Source organism: Mauremys mutica, chromosome 1 (genome assembly GCF_020497125.1).
Source record: "Mauremys mutica isolate MM-2020 ecotype Southern chromosome 1, ASM2049712v1, whole genome shotgun sequence".
NCBI lineage: Eukaryota > Metazoa > Chordata > Testudines > Geoemydidae > Mauremys > Mauremys mutica.
In genome coordinates, this window is record NC_059072.1 from 353,444,040 (window position 1) to 353,471,774 (window position 27,735).

The 27,735-nt window shown below is 48.7% G+C and overlaps 2 protein-coding genes across 3 annotated transcripts in view; both read left to right on the forward strand.

Moving 5' to 3' along the window:
- Positions 1-9,600, forward strand: part of PAAF1 (proteasomal ATPase associated factor 1) — a 29,955-nt gene extending 20,355 nt beyond the window's left edge. The window contains exons 11-13 of the mRNA XM_045002053.1: positions 4,183-4,265; positions 5,451-5,533; positions 9,089-9,600. Of these exons, the coding sequence (XP_044857988.1) occupies positions 4,183-4,265; positions 5,451-5,533; positions 9,089-9,166 (244 nt within the window). The 3' untranslated portion in view covers positions 9,167-9,600. The remainder of the gene's footprint in view (positions 1-4,182; positions 4,266-5,450; positions 5,534-9,088) is intronic.
- A 1,670-nt stretch (positions 9,601-11,270) lies between these two features.
- Positions 11,271-27,529, forward strand: DNAJB13 (DnaJ heat shock protein family (Hsp40) member B13). Of its 2 annotated transcripts, XM_045022137.1 has the most exons (8): positions 11,271-11,361; positions 11,904-12,007; positions 13,343-13,504; positions 14,252-14,409; positions 15,569-15,682; positions 20,519-20,632; positions 24,723-24,799; positions 25,943-27,529. In XM_045022137.1, exons 1-8 carry the CDS (start codon positions 11,294-11,296, stop codon positions 26,094-26,096), a joined length of 951 nt encoding a protein of 316 aa, XP_044878072.1. In that variant the 5' UTR covers positions 11,271-11,293; the 3' UTR covers positions 26,097-27,529. The 2 variants fall into 2 exon arrangements, with proteins under 2 accessions (XP_044878072.1, XP_044878082.1); XM_045022147.1 differs by lacking the exons at positions 24,723-24,799; positions 25,943-27,529 and adding an exon at positions 21,140-21,408.
- The last annotated feature ends 206 nt before the right edge of the window (positions 27,530-27,735 follow it).

Here is a 27,735-nt window from a genome sequence, read left to right on the forward strand (position 1 = left end):
AGCATACACAACACAGAATGACCCTGGTGCCTACTGACTGCAGTGTGTGTGTGCCCCGCAGTTGATCCTTTCCCCAAGTCTGTACCCTGGTACTGTAGGCTATACCGTGCAAGTATGAAACCCCTGTCCACCCCATACACCGAAAAATCCTCTGACAGGAAAGACATGACGGAAACAGTGATTAACAGCAAACAGCTTTTATTAATCTAATAAACAGTGGGGGGATGAACCTTGGATTTGGGACTGGCTGAGCCTATAAGGGAAGCACTTCTACAAATTTCTAACGTGAGAAGTGCGGGGTACACGGCCGCTCTGCTCTGGTTCAGTGACAGTTCTCACGTCCTCTACCACCCCTCCGTCTTGTACTTTTGGGTGAGGGGGGGCCAGGACTTCTTGGCTGGTGAGGGCGATTGCAGAGACACTGCAGGGGGGCCCTGTCCTCCAGCCTGCGGTCCTGCAGGACATCAACAAGGCGACGAAGCGTGTCCGTTTGTTCCTTCATGAGACCAAGTAGCGTTTGGGTGGTCTGCTGGTCTTCCTGCCGCCACCTATCCTCACGTTCCATGAGTGTGCGATGCTGCTCACATAGGGTCTCCCTCCAGTGTTTCTGCTCTGCAGCCTCTGCTCGGGAGCAGACCATCAGTTCAGCGAACATGTCGTCCCTAGTCTTCTTCTTTCGCCGTCTAATCATTGCCAGTCTCTGCGAGGGGGATGCCGGGGCAGTCCGGGAAGGACCCGAAGCTGTGTGATGGGGAAAGTTAGTGATTTCCTTGTACAGATACATTTTCGCGAACAGTGAACACCGTCTAGTCAATTTCCATGAAGAAGACCGTACCGGACAACAAGTGTCACGTGGTCTCCAGAGAAGCACAACATTTTGGCCTACGCTCTGATTGGCTGCGCCATTGCACAGGAGAGCGGAGAAGTCGGGAGAGAGAGCAGAATCCCTCTAGCAGAGAGTCCTGGTAAGCCTTACAGTACATTATGCTTATCAGTTAATGGATAGCTGTGCCGTCGTGCTAACGGCAATCTGGAAATCAGATACTATGACCCTTTTGCAGCCACTCCCGACACTGCAGGGGAAAGATCAATGTATGCTTTTCCTGTGTGGCCTACAGCACGTGGCTGCTAAGCGCGGGGCTTTGTTATGCAAAGTATAAGTAAACCATTAAGAACAGTAACTATTCGCTAATTGCCCTAATTAGATGCAGCACTTCAGTAACGAGATTACCCTGAGGCGTGTCTCTCGAGTGCAGAAAGAAAGGATGTTAAGGGAAGCACTTCACCGACCGGGACCCTACGCGGCCATGCTGGTAGAGGCGATGGTTCCCCTGTATCTGAGGATGTCGTGGCGTGGAAGAGTGAGCTTCACCGGAGGACCAAATAGGGCACCTCTTCCTCGAAACCTCCTGCGGAGGGTATTTGAGGAACTGTTTGAAGCATTTGTGGAATTGTCCATGGAGGACTATTGTTCCATCCCAATCTGTGTAGACCTACTGTTCGTTTAGTTTCCCTTTAAAAACTTTTAGATATAGTATTTATAGATAGAATTTATATTTTTGGTATACATGTTTTCGAGCAAATAAATATTTTCTTGTTTATACGACTTACCGCCTGATCCTTCCCCTGACTCTGAGTCCGGGTTCACGGCCGGTGAGGGTTGGTAGGGGATCTCTGTGAGGGTGAGGAACAGATCCTGGCTGTCAGGGAAAGCGGCATTGTGTTCGCTGTCGCCTGCGCCTTCCTCCACGGACCCTTCGTCGTCTTGCCCATCGGCGAACATCGAGTAGGAACTGTCCTGGCTCACTATGCCATCCACTGAGTCCACGGTCAGTGGTGGGACAGTGGTGGCAGACCCACCGAGAATGGCATGCAGTGCCTCGTAGAAGCGGCATGTCTGGGGCTGTGCTCCGGAGCGTCCGTTTGCCGCTCTGACTTTTTGATAGCCTTGCCTCAGGTCCTTGACTTTCACGCGGCACTGCATCGCATCCCGGCTGTATCCTTTCTGTGTCATGGCTTGGGAGACCTTCTCGAAGGTCTTTGCATTACGCTTGTTGGAGCGCAGCTCCGACAGCACAGACTCCTCGCCCCACACAGCGATCAGATCCTGGACTTCCCGGTCTGTCCATGCTGGGGATCTCTTTCTATTCTTGCATTGGGCTGACTCCTCTGCTGGAGAGCTCTGCATCGTTGCAGGTGCCGCGGAGCTCGCCCCGATGTCAAAGCAAGAAATGAGATTCTAACTGTCCAGACAGGAAAAGGATTTCAAATTTTCCCGGGTCATTTCCTCTGTGGCTGCCAGAACATCCAAGCTCGGACTGCTGTCCAGAGCGTCAACAGAGTGGTGCACTGTGGGATAGCTCCCGGAGCTACTAAGTTCGATTTGCATCCACACCTAGCCTAATTCGAGCTAGCAAGTGCGAATTTAGCGTTACTCCACCTGTCGGGGTGGAGTACCAAATTCGAACTAAGGAGCCCCCTAGTTCGAATTAAATGGCTTCCTGGTGTGGACGGTTGAGCGATTAGTTCGAATTAACGCTGCTAAATTCGATTTAAGATCCTAGTGTAGACCAGGCCTTAGATATAACATGCCTTATAAGTGGTGCATTCTGCTTGCAATATGATTCTCCCGTTCCAATTTAGTATTTTTGAATTGATCTGCCCACTGCCAAGTGTTTCCTTTTTCTAAAAGCAGTTAGTCAAGCTCGTACATACAGTGCAATGATTAACTTTGTTTATATTAGTGCTAAATGCACATTCCAATTGGGAGGGTGTCAAGATGGTACCTTCAGAGGAAGACACGACAGAATTTAGCATTCCATATCTGAAAAATTCCTGTTCTGTTGGAAAGTCTCTAAGCTTTCATCTTTATTATTAATTATTTTATTATTATTATCTATTTAATTAAGGATAATCTCTTTAAATTCTGTACGGAGGGAATCCTGGTGCATGCCTACAAACTAACTAGCATTTAGATTCCTTTATATCTTCTGGAGGAATCATTGCCCTGATCTAGCCACTGAAGGATAAAATACTGAGCTTTGCAGAGTGGATGTGTCTCTATCTTTCCAGTTTTATCCCTTGTCCATGGTGACTAACCACCAGCTTTCCAGTCTCACTCTGTATAATTTATGTGACCCTAATGGTGGTCTGATACGTCTTTAATCACTTTCTTCTCTGTTCTGTTTGCTTGTTCTTTATTATGTTGCATATGGGAAGTGTCCTGATGGTTGGGCCTATAACTTTTTGCCTGTTTGGGAATTAACCATGAAAAATAGGTGAAGTTAACTTTAGTGAAGAATGTTTATAAACAGGTGCAAGAAAACCAGAGACACAAACTGAATTAGTCCAGCAAAAAAGCCTACTGATATAGCTCAAGGACTGTGAAGTCAGATTTGTAAACAAGAAAATGTGGGTCCTCAAATTAATGAACCGAAAATGTGTGTCAGAAACTAGGTCTAATTGATAGACAAAATGAGGGGTTGGGCTGTTCCACCCACCACTCCCTTTCTGGATGCTTGAAGAAGGAAACTTTTTTTGGGAAAAGAGAGAACAGAGGCTACTGAAGCAAGCTTTGCCATCATGGCTGCCACCATCTCCTGGGGCCCTGGGTCTTTGTCATGCTAACCCTGAGAGATGTCCTGACCAGACTGAGCCGGAGAGAGGGACCCAGATAACTATCACTATCACCATCAGCTCCCGCTGAATCTCAGACATCACGTAGAATGAAACAGGATCAGAGTTTAACAACAACACTTTCAGCCAATCTCAACTAAAGTCTCTTTTCGCCAAAGGACAGTTATTGCCGTCTTTGATATAATCTAAGAGACTGTCAAACACAAGGAGTTTTCCTTCTAAACGCTCTTTCCAGCTAAAGAGAAAGGGAACAAGGGATGTTATTTAAATCGGTCTTATTTAATACTTTACCTTTCAAATGCTTTGACTGTGTTTTTTTTCCTTCTTTTCTTTATCTTTAATAAGAGGGTAAAAGGATATTTAATGGTGTGTTTGCCCTGGTACTAAGAAGGCCAAGGTCTATCCCGAGCCTTGTTTAACACTGTTTAATGTTAAACAGTGACCGGGTTATGTTAACAACTTTGGCCTATATATTCCATCTAAATTAATACAAAAGTGTCGTCCTTGATTATAATATTATGACCTTGTTTTTGCTGGTTTTTCTAGGGCTCCAGTTCAGATCATTCATAGATCAGGAGCACCAGTGCTTTGTCTGCTCCCTTATAGAGATGGATTTATCGCCAGCCAAGGTAATACAAGAGTTACTGAGGCAACAGTGTTTACTTTGCAATGTGGTTACCTTAATCGTCATCCTCGTAAGACACTTTTGCACATTTCTCTGGAGTGTGTGGACATGTCAGTTTCTGCTTGCGGTCCCCTGAAGTGGAGAAGAACTGTTAAAGGCATTTTATAAAACAAGGGCCTGATTCTCCACTGCCTTGCTCCTCATGGAGTCTTTTACGGCTCTGCACAATGGGTGTGTAATGCTACTGTTTCCCACCCACTTTGCAGAGGTATAAATCTATACCAGGCTGTTCAGAAGCAGGCCCCCAGTGAATTAAGAGTATGTGATGAATATGTTCTGACCAAAGACCAAAGCTTTTAGATCGTATCTTTTTTTAACCTCTTGACGTGTTTCCAGTCTGCTGCTGGAGAGGAGCTTCCAAAGGGCTAGCTGGAGCTGTTCTTGTCTCTCCTCTTGGATATGTTCACATCCCTCCATATGATCACCCAGCATCTCACTGTGATCATGCAGCTCTGCTTTCTCTGTGAATTCCTGGGTTGTGGTGCAGGGTGATAGCTGGCTGTCCAAGTGACATTTTGGGGTACGTCTACACAGGAGCTGGAGATGTAATTTCCAGCTCGAGGAGATATACCTGCACTAGCTTACTAGAAATAGGAGTGTAGCCGCAGGGGTGCGAGCGGTGGGATCATAATCAGATGGCTAATCCCTCCCGCTGTTCACATCCCCATGGCTACGCTTCTGTTTTTAGTGCACTAGCTCGATCAGAGCTAGCATGGACATATCTGCTCGAGCTGGAAATTACACCATTGGAGAACATGTCCACAGCAAGTGGATGACAAGTGACATAATGGGAACAGTGTTAATCAGTGTTTCATTAACTTCCTAACATTTCATGTTCTTCTGTCATCGTTCCCCATTGGTCTCCCAAAACAACTGACTCTTCCATGAGGTACCCCAATCTTCTGAGGGTCTGTCTGGACAAACTGCCAGCCCACAACCTCTATTCAAAGGACTCTGTTGGCGTTGTGTAACAAGTGTAGTTCTTCTTCATTCTTATGATTTAAAGCAATGATTGGGCTGTGATACAAAACGGTTCCTGTATATGCCAATCCGCATCAGTTTGTAGTTGTGAGAATGTCTTATCTTGCAAGCAGTTCTATGTTCCTTATCTGTTTTGTTTTTTATCTAGGTGATGGAACCTGCTTTATTATTCAGCAAGATCTTGATCATGTAATTGACCTCACAGAAGCAGACTGTGACCCTGTATACAAGGTAATGGCTAAGTCTACTTACTATTGGCTGAGTACCAGCGAGGGGGAATAAAGGTGCCACTCTGCAATGGCTGCCATTGTCTGGTGATTTGGCAACCAGCAGAGCTGGCACCTTCTTGAGAAGTGAATTTTTAAATTTACTTTTGTATTTGAATAATAACACTTTACAAAAACAAATCCTCATGTCATCTGTCTGAGGAACAGTAACGTAATTTCTTCTCTCAGATGGGGAAACCGAGGCAGAGAGGTTAAGTAACTTGTCCATTGTCAGAGAGAGCTCTGATTAGAACTCAGGGGCTCCTACCTCAGCATTCAGGCCTGTCTATTTTAAAGGGCAATTCTATTTAGAAAAGGGACTGTGAAAATGACACCGTTCTTACCCAGCTGAGCTGCCCACTGTGCATATTCCAAACCACATCTGTTGATTTCAGAAATCAGAGTAAGTTTTTGCTACTCTTTATTCCCATAAACCCTGCTGAGTCAACGCAACTCTGGGGGAGAACACTGGATTAGGATCCAGCTCCATACAGCCACAGTGTTGAGGATGATGCTTAGTGCTCCTTGTAACCAGGTTCCAGTTACAAAGTAGGGCTGTCAAGTGATTAAAAAAATTAATCGCTCGATTATCGCACTGTTAAGCAATAATAGGATACCATTTATTTAAATATTTTTGGATGTTTTTCTACATTTTCAAATATATTGATTTCAATTACAACACAGAATACAAAGTGTACAGTGCTCACTTTATATTTATTTTTGTCTACAGATATTTGCACTGTAAAAAAAACCAAAAGACATAGTATTTCATTCACTTAATACAAGTAGTGTAGTGCAATCTCTATCATGAAAGTTGAACTTACAAATGTAGAATTATGTACAAAAAAATAACTGCATTAAAAATAAAACAATGTAAAACTTTAGAGCCTCCAAGTCCACTCAGTCCTACTTCTTGTTCAGCCAATCGCTAAGAAAAAACAATAATGCTGCCCGCTGCTTCTTCAGAGTGTCACCTGAAAGTGAGAACAGGTGTTCACATGGCACTGTTGTAGCCAGCGTCGCAAGATATTTACATGCCAGATGCGCTAAAGATTCATATGTCCTTCATGCTTCAACCACCATTCCAGAGGACGTGTCCATGTTGATGATGGGTTCTGCTCGATAACAATACAAATCAGTGTGGACTGACGCACGTTCATTTTAATCATCTGAGTCAGATGCTACCAGCAGAAAGTTGATTTTTCTTTTTGGTGGTTTGGGTTCTGCAGTTTCCACATCAGTGTTGCTCTTTTAAGACTTCTGAAAGCATGCTCCAAACCTTGTTCCTCTCAGATTTTGGAAGGCACTTCAGATTCTTAAATTTTGGGTCGAGTGCTGTAGCCATCTTTAGAAATGAGATTGGTACCTTCTTTGCATTTTATCAGATCTGCAGCGAAAGTGTTCTTAAAATGAAAAACATGTGCTGAGTCATCATCTGAGACTGCTATAACATAAAATATATGGCAGAATGCAGGTAAAATAGAGCCGGAAACTTACAATTCTTCTGCAAGGAGTTCAGTCACAAATTTAATTAATGCATTATTTTTTTAACCAGTGCCATCAGAATGGAAGCATATCTAGAATGGTGGTCGAAGCATGAAGGGGCATATTAATGTTTATCATATCTAGCGCGTAAACACCTTGTATTGCTGGCTACAAAAGTCCCATGCGAACACCTGTTCTCAGTTTCTGGTGACATTGTAAATAAGAAGCAGGCAGCATTATCTCCTATAAACGTAAACAAACTAGTTTGTCTTAGCAATTGGCTGAACGAGAAGTAGGACTGAGTGGACTTGTAGGCTGTAAAGTTTTGCATTGTTTTATTTTTGAGTGCAGTTATGTAACAAAAAATCTACATTTGTAATTTGCACTTTCACGATAAAGAGATTGCATTACAGTACTTCTGTGAGGTGAATTAAAAAATACTTTTTTATCATTTTTACAGTGCAAATATTTGTAATAAAAATACTATAAAGTGAGCAGTGTACATTTTGTATTCTGTGTTGTAATTGAAATCAATATATTTGAAAATGTATAAAAACATCCAAAATATTTAATAAATGTCAATTGGTATTCTGCTGTTTAACAGTGCGATTTAAAACTCTGATTTAATAACAATTAATTTTTTTTATCATGATTAATTTTTTTGAGTTAATCGCATGAGTTAACTGCGATTAATTGACAGCCCTATTGCAAAGTCATATCTTGCCATCTGTTCCAACAGTATACCCCACTGAAGGCAGCGTAGGCCAGTAAACCCGAGGGCAGAGTTTGGCCTGCAGACTTTTAACTGGTGGTGATCTGGGAGCAAAAGAAATCCATCTTCTCTGTCAGATCTGACAGAAAAGCCCATCTTGTAAATGGAGTTTGTTTGATTGGTCATCTTTGAAACAATTTCAAACCCCCCCAAAAAATCTTGTTTCTAAAAGTTGTTGCTGAATGACTATAAAGCTTTTAGCTGTCACATTATAGACCCCAAGTCATCTTTATAATGGCAAATCCGAAGGAAAATGGACATACCTGCTGGACCAAGAAACATGCCCAACAGTTCTGTTCAACAGGACCACCCACCATTTACTAATGTGTTGTCTTCCCTCTTCCTCCAGTTTTCCTTCAGGGAAAGTGCTGCATTTTCAGCTAAGCCAGTGTTGTTCTATGGCGAGCTTAGGAGCTAATACTTATTCCGAAGGCCGCTGATTTCTTTCCTTCCCATCTCAGAAAATAAAAAAATTCAAATGTTCCCATTTCTCTTCAGACTTTTGCTGAGTTCAGTATCTACTATAATGTAGCATTTGGTGAAGTTCATGAGCTTCTGTCAGTAGCAAACTGCCCTGTGGTACCAGTAGGATTTCCAATTGTTAACACTCCTGTCCCTGTTCTTTTATTAGTTGTCCCCCGCAATTAGTGGGTTTCTGAGGCCCTGTGGAACCTCCCCTTAGGCTGGTGGGGGGATCCGTTGGCATGCCCGTCCCGTTTCCCGGAAACCCAATAGATAACACGGAGATACCAGTGTAAGCAGATCCTCTTCAGAATATCCTAATGATCATGCCATTGTAATCCGTTGTGGACATCATGGGGCATTACCCTTCCAAGAATCTCTGGCATCACCTTGAAGCCCTAACAATCAAGGGAGAGCTTAAAGGCCATTCACTATATATTTATATTGCAGTAGCTCATAGAGATTCCAGTCAGGAATCAGGGCCCCATTGTGCTGAATGTTATCCAAACAGTTGAGGGATGAGGGGAGGGAGAAGTCCCTGCCTAATATGGGTATGTTTCTATTGTGAGTTGTCAAGCAGCCCCAGCTGGTCTTTCACCTTGCCAGTGGCCAATTATTGTGATTTGTAGGCCTCATGGGAGAGGGGTATTTAAGGATAGATTTAAGAGGACGGGAGTTTTCCCCCACCCATCTGGGGTTGCGTAGGAGAAAGCACTAAAGCACTTGTGGGAAAAGCAGATGAGGAGGATGATCATGTAAGAGGTTTTCTTTTTAAATAATATTTTCATTTCCCTCTTCTAGGTAGCTACATGGGAGAAACAAATCTATACATGCTGCAGAGATGGGATGGTGAGGAGATACCAGCTTTCTGACCTCTGACCATTTGTGGTGTGTGGAAAACAGGTGAACTAAGAAACAAGGCTAAAGTCTAGCTAGGTTAGAACCTAGGCCATGTAGCACTTCCAAATAAAAGCAATGCTACCTTTCTAGGACTGTACAGTATATATGAAGTGTGTATATATAAGCTTTGAGAACATTGTTATGATAAAATCTAAGAACAAGGCTGTACATAGAATTCTTGATCTTGTGCTGCTTATTACAACCAAAGTTTAGACCATTCTCTTCCAGTAAGCAGCTTGTAGAAGATGTTAATGCAAGACTCTTTGTATCTGCAATATATGTACGGAACTGTTTTCAACATTCAGTGAACAATTTTGGTATTTCTAACAAGACTATGATCTTGGGGCTGGAGAGACGAGATCTGGAGGTGACCATACTGCAGAATTGATTGAAATAAAGGGATTGACTTTTGATCACCCCTTTTCTAGAGAAGTTTGTGCATTTTCAAGACAGTTAATTTAAAAGCAAAACAACTGTGTCCATGTCACATTCAACACCTCATAACCTTTCTTGTGACTCTGTTCTACAATAAAAAGTGTGATTTTTGTGAATGTAGTGAGCAGCTGTGATTTTGATCAAACTGAAATGTCAAATTTAGTCAGATCTCCACTTGAGTGAAATACATATGTTCTTGTTCAGTTTAAAAATATATCCAGTTGTAGTTATAGCCATTGTAGTGAAGGCCCCATTAAAATGCCACCAGTTTTTGTTAAATTAGTAATTACGTAGTTCTTTTAGTATGGTGAAAAGCATCTTTTTTTGTCATAGGATTTCAAATAATAGCGGCAGACTGCCATTTTCATCTTCAATGTTAAGTCTAAGGAATAATTGTTCAGTCCTGTCAACTGATCTACCGCCACAATTTGTGTGTGGGTGTTTGTAAATTCCTGTTCTATCACGTGGTATCAAAGAGTGAACAGTGGGCTAAGATTCAGGAACTCCAGAGATCTAATGCAGCTCTGCCACTGACTCACTGTGTGACCTTGGGCAAATCACTTTTAAATCTCCCTATGCCTGGTTTCCCCATTTGTAAAAGGGAGTGATACATAGCTACCTTATAGCCAATCAAAATTGTCATAAGAATTTAGCCCACATACAAAATCTGCTTTTCCACCTTCTACTTCTCCTGAAAAACTGCCAAAAAACCCACCAGACCCAGTAGAATTTTTGATGGCTGAGTTAACACGTGTAAAGTACTCTGAAGACAAGTAACCATTTACTCTTAAATAACTAACAGGGTGCAGGCTGTAGTGTCAGTGAGCACTTAGGAATATAGGATTATTTTATCAGAATGCAACAAAGCCCCATCCAATCCAGTTCACCTGTAAGATTTTTGTCCTCCCTCCCTGTCACTGATATATGTGAAAATGAAATACCATCATGCCCCAATGCTGCTAATGTGCATGATGGCACAGTGTGTGCTGAGCTGGGCAGTGTTAGTAAATGAATGCACACCAGGAACTGTGCTCAGTGCCCTGTGGCCTCACTCCCTCTGCAAGGAATACCCTCCAGCATAGACATTCATGCACCCGCTTCAGTAGGCCAGGAGTTTGGGAGGGCTCATTGGTGAAGGCTCTACAGAAGAAATGGTGAGGGGAAGAGAGGAAGTGAGAAGAGAAGTGGGCCCTATGTGGAAGGGGCAGGGTGGAGGTAGGGTTGCCAGCCCTCCAGGATTGTCCTGAACTCTCCAAGAATTCAAGATTAATTTTTAAATGAAAGACTGTCATGTGATGAAACCTCCAGGAATGGGTCCAATGAACAGTGGCAACCCTGGGTGGAGGGAAGGAGCGGGGTCGGAGCTGCTGGGGGGTGGGAGGTCCCCAAACCACAGTGAGCCTGCTGGGCCACTGCCCCAGGGGCTGGGGGGTGCGCAGAAGCCCGCTGCGGGTGAGTCTCTTAGCCCCCTCCCCAAACACACCCACGCTTTGGGGGTCAGTGGGGGCAGAGAAGGGCCGGGTCAGGCCCTGGAGGGGGGCGGGGGAAGCACCTGTAGTCCGGAAGTGACCGCCGGTGCGAGGGGGGGGGGAAAGAACTACAACTCCCAGAATGCCGCGCGGGGCGGTGTCCATAGCAACGCGCGCCGCGGGGCAGAGCGGGCCGGGCGCCATGGGGCAGGATTACTACGCGGTGCTGGAGCTCAACCGCACCGCCAAGGACGCCGACATCAAACAAGCGTGAGCGGGGGTGGGGGGCGCCCGCGCCCGCCGGGTCATGGGTGCTCCGAACAGCCGCGCCCTGCCCTGGGGGCACCTCCGCCCCGGGCCCGTCGGTGTGTGTGTGGGGGGGGGGTGAGCGAGCCCCTCCCCGCCCCGAGCCCGTCGGTGGGGGTGGGGTGAGCGAGCCCCTCCCCGTGCACCTCCCCGCCCCGGGCCCGTCGGTGCGTGTGGGGGGGGGTGAGCTCCTCCCTGCCCCGGGCGCGTCGGGGTGGGGAGTGAGCGAGCACCTCTGCTATAGATGGTTCCCATCCCGTGTCAGGGGCACACCAAGGTGCACATCTGCTATTGGTGCACATGAGTGCACACACGTGTCCATCTGTCCGGTGTCTCTAGGCTCTGTGCGTAGGCATTTCTGTACCACACCTCCATGCTGCTCCGTGGTTTGGGATCTTAAACATTTGAAAAATGCACTTAGGTGAAAAGCGCTTTAGATTGCATGTCAGCACGGGATCTAACTGCGCCCACCATGGGGCTGGACCTCCCTGGCTTCTCTTTTGCAGCTACCGGAAACTAGCCTTGAAGAACCATCCTTTAAAAAATAAAGAACCTTGGGCACCGGATAAATTCAGGCAGCTCGCAGAAGCCTACGAAGTGTTAAGTGATCGTAAGTAGGAACATGTTTCTCTTCCCACAGATACACTGTGCAGTTCAAGGATAAGGTCTGGAAAGTCAAATCCAAGTACAGAGCAGGGGCGGCTCCAGGCCCCAGCACGCCAAGCGCGTACTTGGGGCGGCATGCCGCGGGGGGTGCTCTGCTGGCACCGCGAGGGCGGCAGGCGGCTCCGGTGGACCTCCCGCAGGCGTCCCTGCGGAGGATCCGCTGGTCCCGTGGATTCGGTGGAGCATCCGCAGGCACGCCTGCAGGAGGTCCACCAGAACCGCGGGACCAGCGGACCCTCCGCAGGCACGTCTGCGGGAGGTCCACCGGAGCCACAGGACCGGCGACCGGCAGAGCGCTCCCCGTGGCATGCCGCCGTGCTTGGGGTGGCGAAATGGCTAGAGCCGCCCCTGGTACAGAGTGTACTTTCTGCTGGGGATGTGTAGGCTGGTTGCCCCCCCCCCCCCCCCGAAGCGCTGCTTTACCACGTTATATCCAAATTCATGTTATATCGGATCGCGTTATATCGGGGTAGAGGTGTAGTTAGAAATAAATATGGCCAAATGAGATGAGAAGAAAACCCTGAAGAAAGAGGCCCAGTCATTAATCTTGTCTTGACTGGGGCAGAAGACATTGTTCAGCCCTAGCTGCTTTATCTGTCCTTAGCTCAGGTCCAACACTACCTGTTTATTACAGTGTATAAAAAAAACAAAGTTTTCTAGGGGTTTTTGTCGGAGCTTTTCCTAACCCCTCTGGAGTCATGCTGTGATGGCACGGTACCTCCCAGGTACCTGATCGTGTTGTGAGCATGTTGACCAGTGCTTGTAACTGTGTTGGCATTGGGATATAGAATATAGGCATGTATATGCTTATGTTTGTATTTTGGATGTGACAAACACCAAGCGGCCTTTGGGACTAATAAAGGAATCCTTGTGTGGAATCTGAGTCGTGGGAAACCTTAATGAGCTTATTAGGAAAATGATTTGTAACAGTCTTCTCTGTAGTTTCCATTCTGTGTATTGGATGACTGGCTGGGTAGGGACAGGAGGGCATCAGCCGCCTTCCCCTGGCTCACTCAGTGTATCACCTTCCCAGCTGGAAGGATGAGCCTTTGAGAGTGCTCCTAAGTATGAGACTCCTATAGATAGTTGCTACCACACTGATGCAATAGCATCCTTTCTGCTACTTCAGACTTTCTTACGGCAAGGAAATGCTTGATGACAGCTTTGGGTGACAGATCCCAGGATCAAGCAAAGACCTGGGTCTAGAACTATATACTTTCATCTGACACACAAGTGATCAAAGCATATGCACATTTACTGATGCCTCTTTCTTCCTTAGCTGTGAAGAGGGGCATCTATGATAAATTTGGAGAAGAGGGTCTCAAAGGAGGGATCCCCCTGGAATTTGGGAGTGAAAACCCCTGGTCTGTTGGCTATGTGTTTCACGGCAATGCTGAGAAAGTCTTCAAGGAGTTCTTTGGAGGCGATAATCCCTTTGCTGGTAGGTATAATTGCTTCATGTTGTGCTTTTATGGTGATTGCCGCAAGCATAATCTCTTCAACAGAACCAACCCTGTGGTTGGCAGGAAGTAGGTTAAAGTTTTGTACAGTCATCTGGAAACCAGACCCTGCCTTTGCCACCGTCAGCCCTCGGAACCCCAATTTGAGGGTTGTTTCTCCTGCAATTGGCCTTGGTTTACCTGACCTGTCACCCCACCCCATGTCTCCATGGGAGCGTTGCTGGGCAGTGCTTTAAACCACACACATGAGACAGAACAGTCACTTCAGGCTGGGCTTCCCCTGAGCCCATCACTTTCTCCTCTTGAAAATCCCCTGGCTCAAATAATGGCAACTGCACCAGAACCTGGAGACCCAAAGAGCAGGCAGCCTCCACTGAGATTTTAATGCCATGCTGCAGTCAGCCACTAGGTGGTGCTGAAGTGTGCTACAACCTGCCTCGTCTTTTTCTCCAGAGACTGGGACCATCAGAACTGCACACAGAATTCAAGATGCGGGCGCACCATGGATTTATATAGAGGCATTACGATATTTACTGTTTTATTATCTGTCCCTTTCCTAATTGTTCCTAATAATCTTTTCGTTCTTTTGACCGCTGCCGCACATGGAGCGGATGTTTTCAGAGAGCTATGCCCGATGACCCCCAGCTCTCTTTCTTGAGCGGTAGCAGCTAATTTAGACGTCGTCATTTTATATGCACAGCTGGGATTCTGTTTTTCAATATGCACAGAGTTCTTCGCCCCAGATGGGTCTGAGGTGAACACAGCATTCGGGGGGCTGCGGGGAAAAGGGGTGGCGAAGCAGGACCCGCCAATTGAGCGAGATCTCTACCTGTCACTGGAGGACCTGTTCTACGGCTGCACCAAGAAAATTAAGATTTCTCGCAGGGTAAGGAAAGATGGGGCCTGAATGAGAAATGGCGAGACGTGAGCCCGAATCGGTGGTGTTAGGAGCGGGACGGCTGCCTGAAGGGAGCCTGTCATGGAAGATCCGTTCTTTCCCATGGGGCTGGGTTGTATGTTTCGCTCCGAGGGCATTGGAAGTTTCACTGAAATCAGTGGATGTGACTGATCACGATATTCTGTGATAGACTCTCCCGAGTCCCAGCCGATGGGGAATGGACAGGTGGGGAGTAGCCTGCTCCAGGCAGTGGGACAGGGCAGTTGAGAAGAGCAGGGTGGGGTGAAAGTGCATGGCCCCAACCCCACTCCATCTCCCCGGCAAAGGTGCTCCTGTGGCTGTGTGTGCAGAGAGCAGCCAGGGATCCATCCCTGCTCCTGCAGCGGCCTCTCTTTCGGAGCCAGCCACAGCAGCAGCTCACGTGTGCTGTACAGAGCAACAAGTTCAGGCAGGACCCCGGCAGCCAAAGTTTCCATGCTCTCTTGTGCTGTGGGGCCCCGCCCCGCTGCCGGAGCACAGGAGGCCCCTTACACAGCACTGAGCAGGGTGCAGAAAAGCTTGGGCTTCTGTAGCATTAACATCACAGGTTTGGGTCTCTTTGCCTGCCTTGATCTTAGCTATGTGGCCTCTGCCGTCAACAGGGCTCTGACGCCCCAGGTGGGTTGTGCTGGCACTCACACTGCCTTGAAATGAACAAAAACCAATCCCCAAACAGTAAGCCAAATATATAGGTCCAGTGTCCCCACTGCTACCCCACTAAAGTCAGAGGGAAATTAAATGCAAATGTTAACCTCCCTGGCAGACTCCGGTGAGGTAGCACAGGGGTAACTGGGAACTGCTTTCGTCTCCAGGTGGCCTGATTTTCCATCCTATTGTTCCCTCTGTATGTTTTGCCCCTTTCCCCCTGCCCTTTGTCTGTCATGGGGCCCAATCTTGGTTGGTCCCTAGGCACTACTGTAATAGCCGTGATCTGCAGAGCTGCCTGGGCACAGAAGCGCTGCAATTCAAGCCAGAACTGATTTTGTTTCCTAAAGACAGTTGCCCACAAGGCTGGTGCAGTATCACTGGCATCCTAGCCAATCAAAGGCCCAGGTCTCCTAGATACAGAGCAGACCCGACTGCCCCACTCAGCTGTTTCAAACCCCAGGTGATGAACGAAGATGGTCACACATCCACCATCAGAGATAAGATCTTAACGATTGATGTGCAGCCCGGGTGGAAGCAGGGCACCAGGATTACCTTTCAGAAAGAAGGCGATCAGGTAAGTTACGGAGAGACTGTCACATGGCAAGATTTCACCAGTACTGACGGGCTCATTCATTGTTTGCTGTAGTGGGATCTTGTGTTTCTGTTGCACCTTCCAGCTGAAGATCTCAAAGTGCTTGACCGACACTAATCAACAAGCCACACAAAACATGCCTGAGTAATTATGCATATTTTGAGATGAGGCACAGAGAGGCTAAGGGGGAGATTTTCTACATTGCCTAAGATCTTTAGGAGCACAAGTCTTAGCTCTGACACGGACTCCTGCCATGGCCTTGAGCAAATCACATAACTTCCCTGCCTCAGTTTCCCCATCTGATAAGCCTCCACTTCCTCTGCAGGGCATTGTGAGGATTAACTAGTTATGGGGTTGGCAAACTGCGGGCTGGATCTGGCCCTTCAGGGCTTTGGATCCGGCCCGCGGGATTGCTCCCCGTGGCGCTGCGGGCCCCGCGCTGCTCTCAGCAGTGGCTGTCCCTGCGGCCCCCAGGCCCTTGCTTCCAGGCACCGCCCCGCACCGCTCCCATTGGCCAGGAACGGGGAACCGCGGCCAATGGGCGCTTCGGGGGAGGTACCTGGAGGCGTGGCAAGGCAGCACACACAGAGCCCACTGCCCCCCCACCCCAGGGCCGCGGCGCTTCCTGGACGGGCGCGGGGACAGGGCAGGCATGCAGGGAACCTTTGCTGGCCCCGGTGCGTGCCGCTGCCACCCCGGACCCCTCCTGCCCTCTGCCACCCAACTTCCTGCCCTAAGCCCCCTGCCTGCACTGTGCACCCCTCCAGCACACCAACCCCCTGCCCTGAGCCCCCTGCTGCACCCCACACCCCTCCTGCACCCCAACCCCTTGCCCTCAGCCCCCTCATGCACTCCGCACCCCTCCTCTGCCCCGATACCTTGCCCTGAGCCCCTTCCTGCACACCGCACCCCCTCCCACATCCCGCACTCCCTCCCGCACCCCAACCCCCTGCCCCGGCCCTGCATACAATTTCCCCACCCAGATGTGGCCTTCGGCCCAAAAAGTTTGCCCACCCCTGAACTAGTTAATGTTTGTAGAGTGCTTTGAAGATGAGGGGCCTGATTCTCCACTGAGATCTAGGCCGGGGCTCTGCTCAGGCAGTGCCGAGGGCCCAGAATCCAATCGTACGTAGCCAGCCAGGCATTCCTCTGGCAGTGGAGAATCGTAGAACTAAAACCGCTGGCAAAAAGCTGACAGAGATGGCCCCTGCATCCCCTGTCCCCAGCCCAGGAGAAAGAGGAGCCCTGCCAGTGGGACAGATTAGAGCAGTCTCTTGGCTGCTGTCACTCCCACTGGGGTTGGGGCTGGCACAGACCAGCCCTCAGGATCAGAGACCCGGAACTGAGACTCAGGCCCCAGATATGCAGAACGTTAATATTGTCGGGTGAAATTCACCCCTGTGCACCAGGCCGAGGCATCGCTTTACACCCTATTTGAGGGATTAAGTGGGACTTAGCTGGCACATATGACTTGCGCTGGCCCTCTGCACAGGGGTGAGTTTCACACCCCAGGGAAAGCACGCAGCAGTGGTCAGTACCGAAGTTACACCTGAAAAGCTACATTAAAAGAACATTCTTAAGGTTGCAAAATCAAGCTATTAGCCAAGATGGTCAGGGATGCAACCCCATGCTCTGAGTGTCCCTAGCCTCTGTTTGCCAGAAGCTGGGAATGGGTGACAGGGGATGGATCACTTGGTGACAACCTGTTCTGTTCATTCCCTCTGGGGCACCTGGCACTGGCCACTGTCAGCAGACAGGATACTGGGCCAGATGAACCGTTGTTCTGACCCACTATGGCTGTTCTTACGTTAAACACTCAGTAACTCGGCAATTCCAGAGTGAAGGTTGCCTGTGCAAGAATGTTCTTTCGGTGGCTCGAGTAATTGGCTTTTTGCTATATTTGTGATTCCTGATGTAACTAATACAGGGGAAGTGACCAGTTCTCCTGTAGCTGAAGTGGTCGTCTTACTTTATGATATTTAGAAATATTTTGAAGAGTCCGGCAATAAGGGAAAACAAAAGAGTTCTTGTCTCACTTTGCTTCTTTGGGATATACAGTGGAGGTTTGGGAGGGTTTTTTTTAGGGCTGTCAGTTAATCACAGTTAACTTGCGATTAACTCAAAAATATCATCGTGATTAAAAAAATTAGTTGTGATTAATTGTACTGTTAAACAACAAGTTTCAGAGTAGCAGCCGTGTTAGTCTGTATCCGCAAAAAGAACAGGAGTACTTGTGGCACCTTAAAGACTAACAAATTTATTTTAGCATGAGCTTTCGTGAGCTATAGCTCACTCGTGCTAAAATAAATTTGTTAGTCTTTAAGGTGCCACAAGTATTCCTGTTCTTTTTGTAAAACAACAGAATACCAATTGAAATGTATTAAATATTTTGGATGTTTTTCTACATTTTCAAATATATGGATTTCAGTTACAACACAGAATAAAAAGTGTACAGTGCTCACTTTATATCATTTTTATTACAAATATTTGTACTGTAAAAATGATAAAATAAATAGCATTTTTCAATTCACCTCATACAAGTACTGTAGTGTGATCTCTTTATCGTGAAAGTGCAAGTTAGAAATGTAGACTTTTTTTGTTACATAACTGCGCTCAAAAACAAAACAATGTAAAACTTTAGAGCCTACAAGTCCACTCAGTCCTACTTCTTGTTCAGCCAATCGCTAAGACAAACAAGTTTATTTACATTTACAGGAGATATTGCTGCCTGCTTCCTATTTACAATATCAACTGAAAGTGAGAACAGACGTTCGCATGGCACTTTTGTAGCCGGCGTTGCAAGGTATTTACATGCCATATATGCTAAACATTTTTATGCCCCTTCATGCAGCCACCATTCCAGAGGACTTGCTTCCATGCTGATGATGCTCATTAAAAAAAATGAGTTAATTCAATTTGTGACTGAACTCCTTGAGGGAGAATTGTATGTCTCCTACTCTGTTTTACCCGCATTCTGCCATATATTTCATGTTGTAGCAGTCTTTAATGATGACCCAGCATATGTTGTTCGTTTTAAGAACACTTTCACCGCAGATTTGACAAAATGCAAAGAAGGTACCAATGTGAGATTTCTAAAGATAGCTACAGCACTCGACCCAAGGTTTAAGAATCTAAAGTGCCTCCCAAAATCTGAGAGGGACGAGGTGTGGAGCATGCTTTCAGAAGTCTTAAAAGAACAACACACAGATGCAAAAACTACAGAACCCGAACCACCAAAAAAGAAATGAACCTTCTGCTGGTGGCATCTGACTCAGATCATGAAAATGGACATGCGTCGGTCCGCACTGCTTTGGATCGTTATTGAGCAGAACCCGTCATCAGCATGGACGCATGTCCTCTGGAACAGTGGTTGATGCATGAAGGGACATATGAATCTTTAATGCATCAGGCATGTAAATATCTTGCGATGCTGGCTACAACAGTGCCATGAGAACGCCTGTTCTCACTTTCAGGTGACATTGTAAGCAAGAAGGAGGCAGCAGCATCTCCTGCAAATGTAAACAAACTTGTTTGTCTGAGTGATTGGCTGAACAAGAAGTAGGACTGAGTGGACTTACAGGTTCTAAAGTTTTACATTGTTTTATTTTTGAATGCAGTTATTTTTTGGTACATAATTCTACATTTGTAAGTTCAACTTTCATGATAAAGAGATTGCACTACAGTACTTGTATGAGGTGAACTGAAAAATACTATTTCTTTTGTTTTGTACAGTGCAAATATTTGTAATAAAAATAAATATAAAGTGAGCACTGTACACTTTGTATTCTGTGTTGTAATTAAAATCAACATATTTGAAAATGTAGAAAACATCCAAAAATATTTAAATAAATGGTATTCTATTATCGTTTAACACCACGATTATTCATGAGTAATTTTAAACACTTGACAGCCCTAGTTTTTTTTTTTCATTTTTACCACTAGAATCCCAGGAATGTCAAATCTGGTCTAGCAAGAGGACTCGCTGAAGGGCTCAGTGGGGACTTTCTTAACCTTTAATTGAGGGGGAAGTATTAGTCATAGAGCTTAAGGCAGGCAGGGACCACCAGATCATCTAGTCTGACCTCCTGTATCGCACAGGCCACCAATATCCCCCAATACCCACACGCTAACCCAACAACTGAAATGAGACCAAAGTATTCCAGCCCACTGGACTAAACTATCATGTGCCACAGGCAGAGAAGAGGAGGGACCGAGGTGCATCAGAGCCCGAGGCTCCTGCAATTGCAGGGAATTGATTAAATGAAATAATCCCAGCAAGTGACCCGCATACCACACTGCAAAGGAAGGTGAAAAACCCCCAAAGTCATTGCCAATCTGACCTGGGGGGAAATTATTTCCCGATCCCACATATGCCAATTAGACTCTGAGCATGTGAGCAAGAACCAGCCAGCTGAGAACCCGGGGCTTTAACAAAGACAGCTTTTGTCCCAAATGTGTGTCAGACGTTTGGGTTTAAAAGGCATGAATAGAAACAAAGAAAAAGTGTTTTAAACAATCCGATTAAAATCCTTTCCCATTCTCAGTTGCTGAGGTTTCACTTCCTTGGAATTGTGATGTCATGACCTTACTACTTCTATCTTCCAGGAAAAACAGCGTGCTAAGAACCTGAGCATCCAGGATAAAGGCAACCAGGGAAAAAATATTTTGTTAAAAAAAAACAAAAAAAACCACTTCCCAGGCCGTCTGGAAATATCAGGGAAAAGGGGGGAGGCAAAGACCTGATTATCTTTCCCTGTAAACAGTGCCTGTCTCTGTTTAGACACTGACTCATTTCCTGGTTTATTTCTTGTACCTTAGGGCCCGAACATCATCCCAGCTGATATTATCTTCATTGTACGAGAGAAACTCCACCCAAGGTTTAAAAGGGAGGATGACAACCTGCTCTATGTAGCCTCCATCCCCCTGGGGAAGGTAAGGGTGTTGGTGATTTCACTAGGAGGGTGGGGAAGCACTGGAATGGGTTACCTAGGGAGGTGGTGGAATCTCCTTCCTTAGAGGTTTTTAAGGCTCGGCTTGGCAAAGCCCTGGCTGGGATGATTTAGTTGGGGATTGGTCCTGCTTTGAGCAGAGGGTTGGACTAGATACCTCCTGAGGTCCCTTCCAACCCTGATATTCTATGATCAGGCATTTGGGGTCTGATCCAACTTGCAGGCAGGAAAAGGAAGAGATGCACATTGACTTCAGTGGAGTTGGATGGTGTCTTCTCCTTTCTTACCTTCCCATAAGACAGCGAGGTTTTGCAGAATGACAACAAACTGCACTGGGGGTGAAAGGAATCACCAGTTTCTAATTGGGCCAAACAGAGTCTGGGCCAGCCAGTCAGACTGCTGGGAGGCTGCCTATTATTTATCATCTTAATCCCCAATATTTGTGGATTAGCTGTTCTTGAATTGGCTGACTTCATCATTGATCATTCAGGTGAGAACAGAAGAGCCAGCGGCCTGATTTTAATGCCTTTGAGGTATGGAATTTTGCATCTGTAGATACTACCATCATGCCAGCAAATGCACCTACTTATCCCTCTGTGCACACAGTTACCTAGTGCGTGTCTGTCTGTGCGCTCGCACATACCCCGTCATGGTAACTGCACATGCCGGTTAGATGTGCAGTGAGGGTGACCAGATGTCCCAATAAAATCGTGACTGTCCCGATATTTAGTTGTTTGTCCCGCGTCCCGACGGATGTACGGTCGGGACGCCATTTGTCCCGATGTTTTGGCTTCGGCTGGAGTAGTACGGTGGTGAGTGCTCACCTGGGGTCCTGGCAGTGCTTATTTGGTCAGCTCCCAGGAAATGGTGGGCACCAGGACCCTGCGGCCCCTAGGCACAGGGGCGGCCAGGGGGTTCTCTGCATGCTGCACCTACCACAAGTGCTGGCTCCATTGCGGCCAATGGGAGCTGCGGGCAGAGCTGCGGGGGTGCAGACCCCCACCCCCCAGCTGTCCCTGACCCTGGGGAGCTGCGTGCTACTCATGCCCCCAAGTAAGTCCCGCCGCCACAGCTTCCAGCCAATGGAGCTAGTGCTTGTGGCAGGCACAGTGCGTGGAGTGGAGACCCTACTGGCCACCGCTGACCTTAGGAGCCAGAGGAACCTGCCAGGTGTTTCCCAGTGGGTGGGAACCATCCCCCAGGTAAGCGGCTTGCAGCGGGGCTGCAGGCGGGAGCCAGGGTCATGTGCTTGTGACGGGGGCCGGGGCCACGGGCCCCCAACCTGCAGCAGGGCGGAGTGGGGGCCATGAGCCCCCAACCTGTGGAGGGGCTGCAGGCGGAGCCAGGGCACTGCACCCCTGACCTGTGGCATTGCTGCGCCCAGAGCTGGGGCAGTGCACCCCCGACCCACAGCTTCCTCAGGCTTTGTATCCCCTTCCCTCATGGCTCCAGTGGGGTGGGGGGTGGGGTGAGCCTGCGGCTGCCCCCCCCCGCATGTGTCCTGCTATTTTGTTCTTGTCATCTGGTCACCCTATGTGCAATCACACGTCTCAACTGTCTGAAAATCAGCTCCCAATAATTCAACCTCTCCAGTATTTTTTATTTATTTAGTGCCCCAAAGTGTGCTAGGCTCTTTTCACAACAAAGACTTGGTCTTTGTCCTAAGACAGAGGTGGGCAAACTGCAGCCCTGCGGGACCATCCTGCCCGGCCCTTGAGCTCCCGGCTGGGGAGGCTAGCCCCCGGCCCCTCCCCTGCTTCCCCCCTCCCCCGCAGCCTCAACTCTCTGCGCCGCCAGCGCTCCGGCCGGGCAGCGCGGCAGCATGGCTGGCGCCGGCAGGGCCGTGAGCTCCTGCTGCTCTGAGCGGCATGGTAAGGGGGCGGGGAATGGGGGGGTTGAATAAGGGGCACGGGGTCCTGGGGGCAGTCAGGGGACGGGGAGCAGTTGGATGGGGTGGAGGTTCTGGGGGTAGCGATCAGGGGATGGGGAGCAGGGGGGGTTGGATGGGGCGGAGGTTCTGGAGGGGGCAGTCAGGGGAAAGGGAGCACGGGCCAGGGATAGGCTTGGGAGTCCCAAGGGGCCTGTCAGGGGGCGGGGGTGTGGATAGGGGTCGGGGCAGTCAGGGGACAGGGAGCAGGGGGGGTTGGCTAGGCGTGGGAGTCCCGGGGGGGGGCTGTCAGGGGGTGAGTGTGTGGATGGGGTCAGGGCAGTCAGGGAGCGTGGGGGGCTGGATGGGGCAGAGGTTCGGGGGGAGGTCAGGGAAAGGGAGCAGGGGGGGTTGGCTAGGTGTGGGAGTCCTGGGGTGGGGGCTGTCAGGGGGCGAGTGTGTGGATGGGGTCGGGGCAGTCAGGGAACAGGGAGCAGGGGGGGGGCTAGATGGGGCAGAGGTTTGGGGGGAGGTCAGGGAAAGGGAGCAGGGGCAGGGGTAGGCTTGGGAGTCCCGGGGGGCCTGTCAGGGGCAGGGGTGTGGATAGGGGTTGGGGCAGTCAGGGGACGGGGGGGTTGGATAGGGGGTGAGGTCCTGGGGGGGTGGTTAGGGGCAGGCGGTCAGGGGACAAGGAGCAGGGGGGGTTGGATGGTTGGGAGGGGCGGTTAGGGGGCGAGGGCCAGGCTGTTTGGGGAGGCACAGCCTTCTCTACGGTTTTGCAACTCTGACGTGGCCCTCGGGCCAAAAAGTTTGCCCACCCCTGTCCTAAGAGCTAACAATCAAATTGATTATCTATTTATGGCTAATGCCTTTGCTTCTGAATTGGCACTGCCCACACCAACCCGAAACAGGGCAGCTCACCAGTTTTGCAATGTCATTACATGGTAGGTGGAGGGAGAATTCCTTCCTGACCCCTTCCATTGTCCATTCATGCCCTGAAGAGTGGTCTTAGGTGACCCTGATCTCCACTGACTGTACGATTACTGGTGGCGTTACTGGTCATAATGTTACCCAGCTCTCTTAAAAATCCAGTTACAATGTCCTAGGGATTGGTCAGTCTGCTGCAAGCCAGAACACCCACACAAGGAGCAACTGTAATTCTACTGCACTGCCAAGCAGTATCCAGTATGTATAAAGAAACAGGTCCTTACAGCTAAGAGTCTACTCATGCTGTCAGGTGCTAGAGTTAGCTCAGACATTAACTATAATTTTTCCAACAAGTTCCTTATTTAAAATCTCCACTGTTAGGTAGTCTTGAACGTGGTGTTCACTGGACCAGACTCAGGAGGTTTGGGTTCTGTTCTCAGCCCTGCCTCTGGTTTGTTGGGTGATCTTGAATAAGTCACTTCACTTCTCTGTGCCTCAGTTTTCCATCTGTAAAATGGAGAGAATGACACTGCCCTTCTTTGTCAAGTGCTTTGAGAACTACAGCTGAAAAGCCCAGTGGAGGAGCTAAGGATTGTTGTTAAGTCACGATGCTCTGTTCTTAAGGGCTCCACATTTGGTCTGGCCCCTGCACCCTTTGTGAATAGTGTGTCCCTTCGTGCATTGCATTCCTCACCAGGCCTTCGACAGACAATGGCCTCACTACTCTCATCTCCTTCCTCAGCAAAGGCGAGCGATTTTGAAATATCTTCAGCTTCTCTCCCCCTTGCTCACATGGATGGACTCACGGGTACTTTGCCGCTCTTCACACCAGACCCTCTGCTCTGGTCGAGAGGCATCACAATGCAGCTTAAGGGAGGGGGTGTTAAGCCCCTCAGTTCTGGGTGGGTTGTGGCTTGAGCTGACCCCGCCCAGCGTAATGTAGAGCAGCTTGGGGGCTGCACAAATCGCTGGAGGCCACCTATGATTGCAGCAGAGCCTCAGCCACACACCCCTTTTCTCTGGCAGTTGGACAGTTAGGCACATGTGGCAGAGGAGCCAGGATGCTGGCTCTGCACGGCCTGAACTCAGAAGATCCCGCTACATTGGGCTGATCCTCTTGTGCCTGGAGGAATACTCAGGGTGTAAAGGCCCCTTTGGAGTAGCGTTACCCAGGCTTCCATGTATCACAAATTATTTCTGCCTGTGCCTGTTATTTGGAGTAATGGAGTCACATGATCAACGAACATCTTCGCTCATTGTCTCGCTCTGTCTTTTGCAGGCTTTGATTGGCTGCACAGTGGATGTGAGAACCCTAGATGACAGGTTGCTTAATATTCCCATCAATGACATAGTCCAGTAAGTGCCGGAGCAGAAATAGCCGCTATGCAGTCAGTAAGGCAAACTACCCTGCGCGCTCGGTGCCTGGCAAGGGTCTGCCCTCATAAGGGAAGGCGAACTGTTCACTAGGGATTCGGGATGCTCAAAGGGAAGCACCTCGAGACTGTCTGAGGGTGGGGGCTCAGTGTGCTCTGGGAATCAGACCCCTTTCAGGGGTCTTAGCTTGGGCAAATCATGAGTTGCTTTTGAAAGTCTTGGCCTGACTGTAAAAATGGCCCCTTCGAACCAAGCAGCTGTGCTCATCCTGTGCCTGCAGAGCGACATCTACTTACATCACAACCACCACCAGGGAGTTAGTGTTTTTTACTCCTGCCAGCCCGGCAGAGCCCACACAGCTCCAGGGTGGTGCCGTGGCTCATTAACAGCACTGTATCAGAGGGGTAGCCGTGTTAGTCTGGTTCTGTAGAAGCAGCAAAGAATCCTGTGGCACCTTATAGACTAACAGACGTTTTGCAGCATGAGCTTTCGTGGGTGAATACCCACTTGAAGAAGTGGGTATTCACCCACGAAAGCTCATGCTGCAAAACGTCTGTTAGTCTATAAGGTGCCACAGGATTCTTTGCTGCATTAACAGCACTGTTAGCTCAGTTCTGATTGCAGAGCTGAATTCTGCCCACACTGGTACCAGACACCTCCACTGCAGGCAGCTCGCTGCAGCTGCACAAACCCCTTGCACTGGTGTCACTCAGGGCAGACTTTGGCTTTGCAGAACCACTCTGCCCAATGGCAATGCCTGAGCCAGAGTGAACCCAGCTGCCCTTTCAGCTCCTAGGGCAGCCGTTAGAAAATCCAGTCAGGAGTCACTGAATGAAGAGAGAGCCCAAAAGCCCATTTTTAGCAGCATGTTTCAGAGAACAGCACTTTAAAGAAATTGTTACATGTGTTTTTCCTAGCGATGTCCCTCCCCCCCTAGCAGCTCATTAGGGCCAGCTCCTGCCCTTGCAGGGAGCCGCACTGGTGGACCCCGAGGCACAATTTGCTCCTTAATAAGCTTATCCCTCCCCTGCGCTCCAGCCAGCCCGGCTCAGTGTGTTCTCACTGCAGCCTTAGGGAGGTTACTCCCTGTACCCTCCTGCATAACGCTTGCCTTTGCTTTTCTAGCCCCAAGTACTTCAAAACCATGCCGGGGGAAGGGATGCCTCTGCCCAGCGACCCCACGCGCAAAGGGGATCTCATCATGTATTTTGATATCTGCTTTCCCGAAAGGCTCACACCTGCCAAGAAGCAGCTCCTGAGACAAGCACTCCTGACTTAAGGATGCTGTGAATTCAGCTCCCTGGGACCCAGGGGAATAAAGCTTTCCTCGCTCTTGATACAGATTATGTTATTGGAGCTATAAATGGCTCCCCTACTGATTGGGGTCATTGAAACAGTCCCTTTAATGACTGCAGAGAAGGGCACTTAAAGAAGCAGCTGGGGTTAGTGACAAAACCGAGCTCCGTACTGGTTAAAGCTCAGCAATACTTTTTATACCAGTGGGGAACACTGCTGTCCTGGTCCCATTAAACTTCTCCCTGCATTTCAAGTGGAGGCTGATGGTCTTCACATCCAGTCCTAAACTGCAGTTTGTAGCTCCCCTGTTCCACCCCTGAGGTGGCTGCATTTCCATAGTGGCTGATACAGTGTGGAAAGCCTTTAGGAATGAAAGATGCTAGAAAAATGTAATTGACCAGCCTTGTGCAAAGCACAGTAGCAGGTAGAGAAAGAAATGCCTTTCATTGCCCTGTGTGGGAGACTTCTGAGCTAAGGAGCAGAGCCCCACTGCCCATCACTGAGCCGAATGCTGGCCGGAGCCCTGGAATTCCTCCCCACTCATGGCCTCCCTCTGTCCAGCACCAAGGAAGGGGCTGATTTCTCCTTGCTCAGTTTCCGTTCTGTCCAGTCTCCCCATCTGTGGCTCTTGGCCACCAGCAGGGACCTGCTAGGGGTCTTGTTTGGCAGGGAGGAAGTTTCTACTTCCTCACAGATACTGAATGGTTATTACTGCTGCTTGAAGAGGAAAGTAACACGTACTTAATAGAGACAATGGTGTTTTGCTGGATCTCAGGCCAAAACTTGGGGGTATGTGTGTGCGCACACATTCATGGGCCTTTGAGTCAATGGGAATTCTGCTTAGTGGCACTGGAAGCTGCTCTCCCCCTCCCTACACAACTGCCCCTCTACTTCCATCCCCCTGGGCCCTGCCAGCGCAAGAGGCAGCACTAAAGTGAGGGCTACCAAGGGAATAGGCAGAGGTACTGCCTGCCTCCCACGTGGAGACAGTCAAAAGGGGGGCAATGTCTCCCCCCCAGTTAGACTGTGGAACTCACTGCCACTGGAAGTCACCAAGCCCATGGTAGGATCACTTGATATAGGAGATGCTATAATCACTGATAGCAACATGATCTCCCTTCCCAAATGTAACCTCCTGCTTCAGGTTTAAGCCACTTTCTAACCCATAGGGAGCAGGCTGTTGGGTGGAATTGTACATCTGCTACTGGGTGGTTTTTAAACCTTCCTCTGAACCAGCTGCTGTTAGCCCCGGTTGGAGCTAGCTGGGGCTCAGCTCTGATCTAGTTCCTGACCTCAGCTCCTGTCACTGCTGGATCAGCCTTAGGGGCTGAATGGGAGGTGTCAGCAAGAAGAAGAGACCAACAGCCTCTGCTTCCAAATCGTAACCCTCCCTTTGTGTGCAGAGAGGCAGGCTGGTTGGTAGCAAAGAGGGCTCCATAGACCCAGAGGGTGATGTTAGGTGCCCAGATGGACACCCCCCCCTTCAAAGGGCCCCATTTCAGGAAGTGCTGTTCAGGCACCCACAGCCAGAGCTCATGGCAGCCACAAAACGGTGTCTGCAGGGGGAAGGCCCATTCAGTCAGTGCACCCCTGAGCCAACAGCAGCAGCTCCATCTTCCCCT

Coding starts and splice junctions, on each gene's coding strand:
- DNAJB13 (XM_045022137.1), top strand. CDS start 11,294: ATGGGGCAGGATTACTACGCGGTGCTGGAGCTCAACCGCACCGCCAAG. Junction 11,362..11,903: donor GACGCCGACATCAAACAAGC/GTGAGCGGGGGT, acceptor TCTCTTTTGCAG/CTACCGGAAACTAGCCTTGA. Junction 13,505..14,251: donor AGGCGATAATCCCTTTGCTG/GTAGGTATAATT, acceptor CAATATGCACAG/AGTTCTTCGCCCCAGATGGG.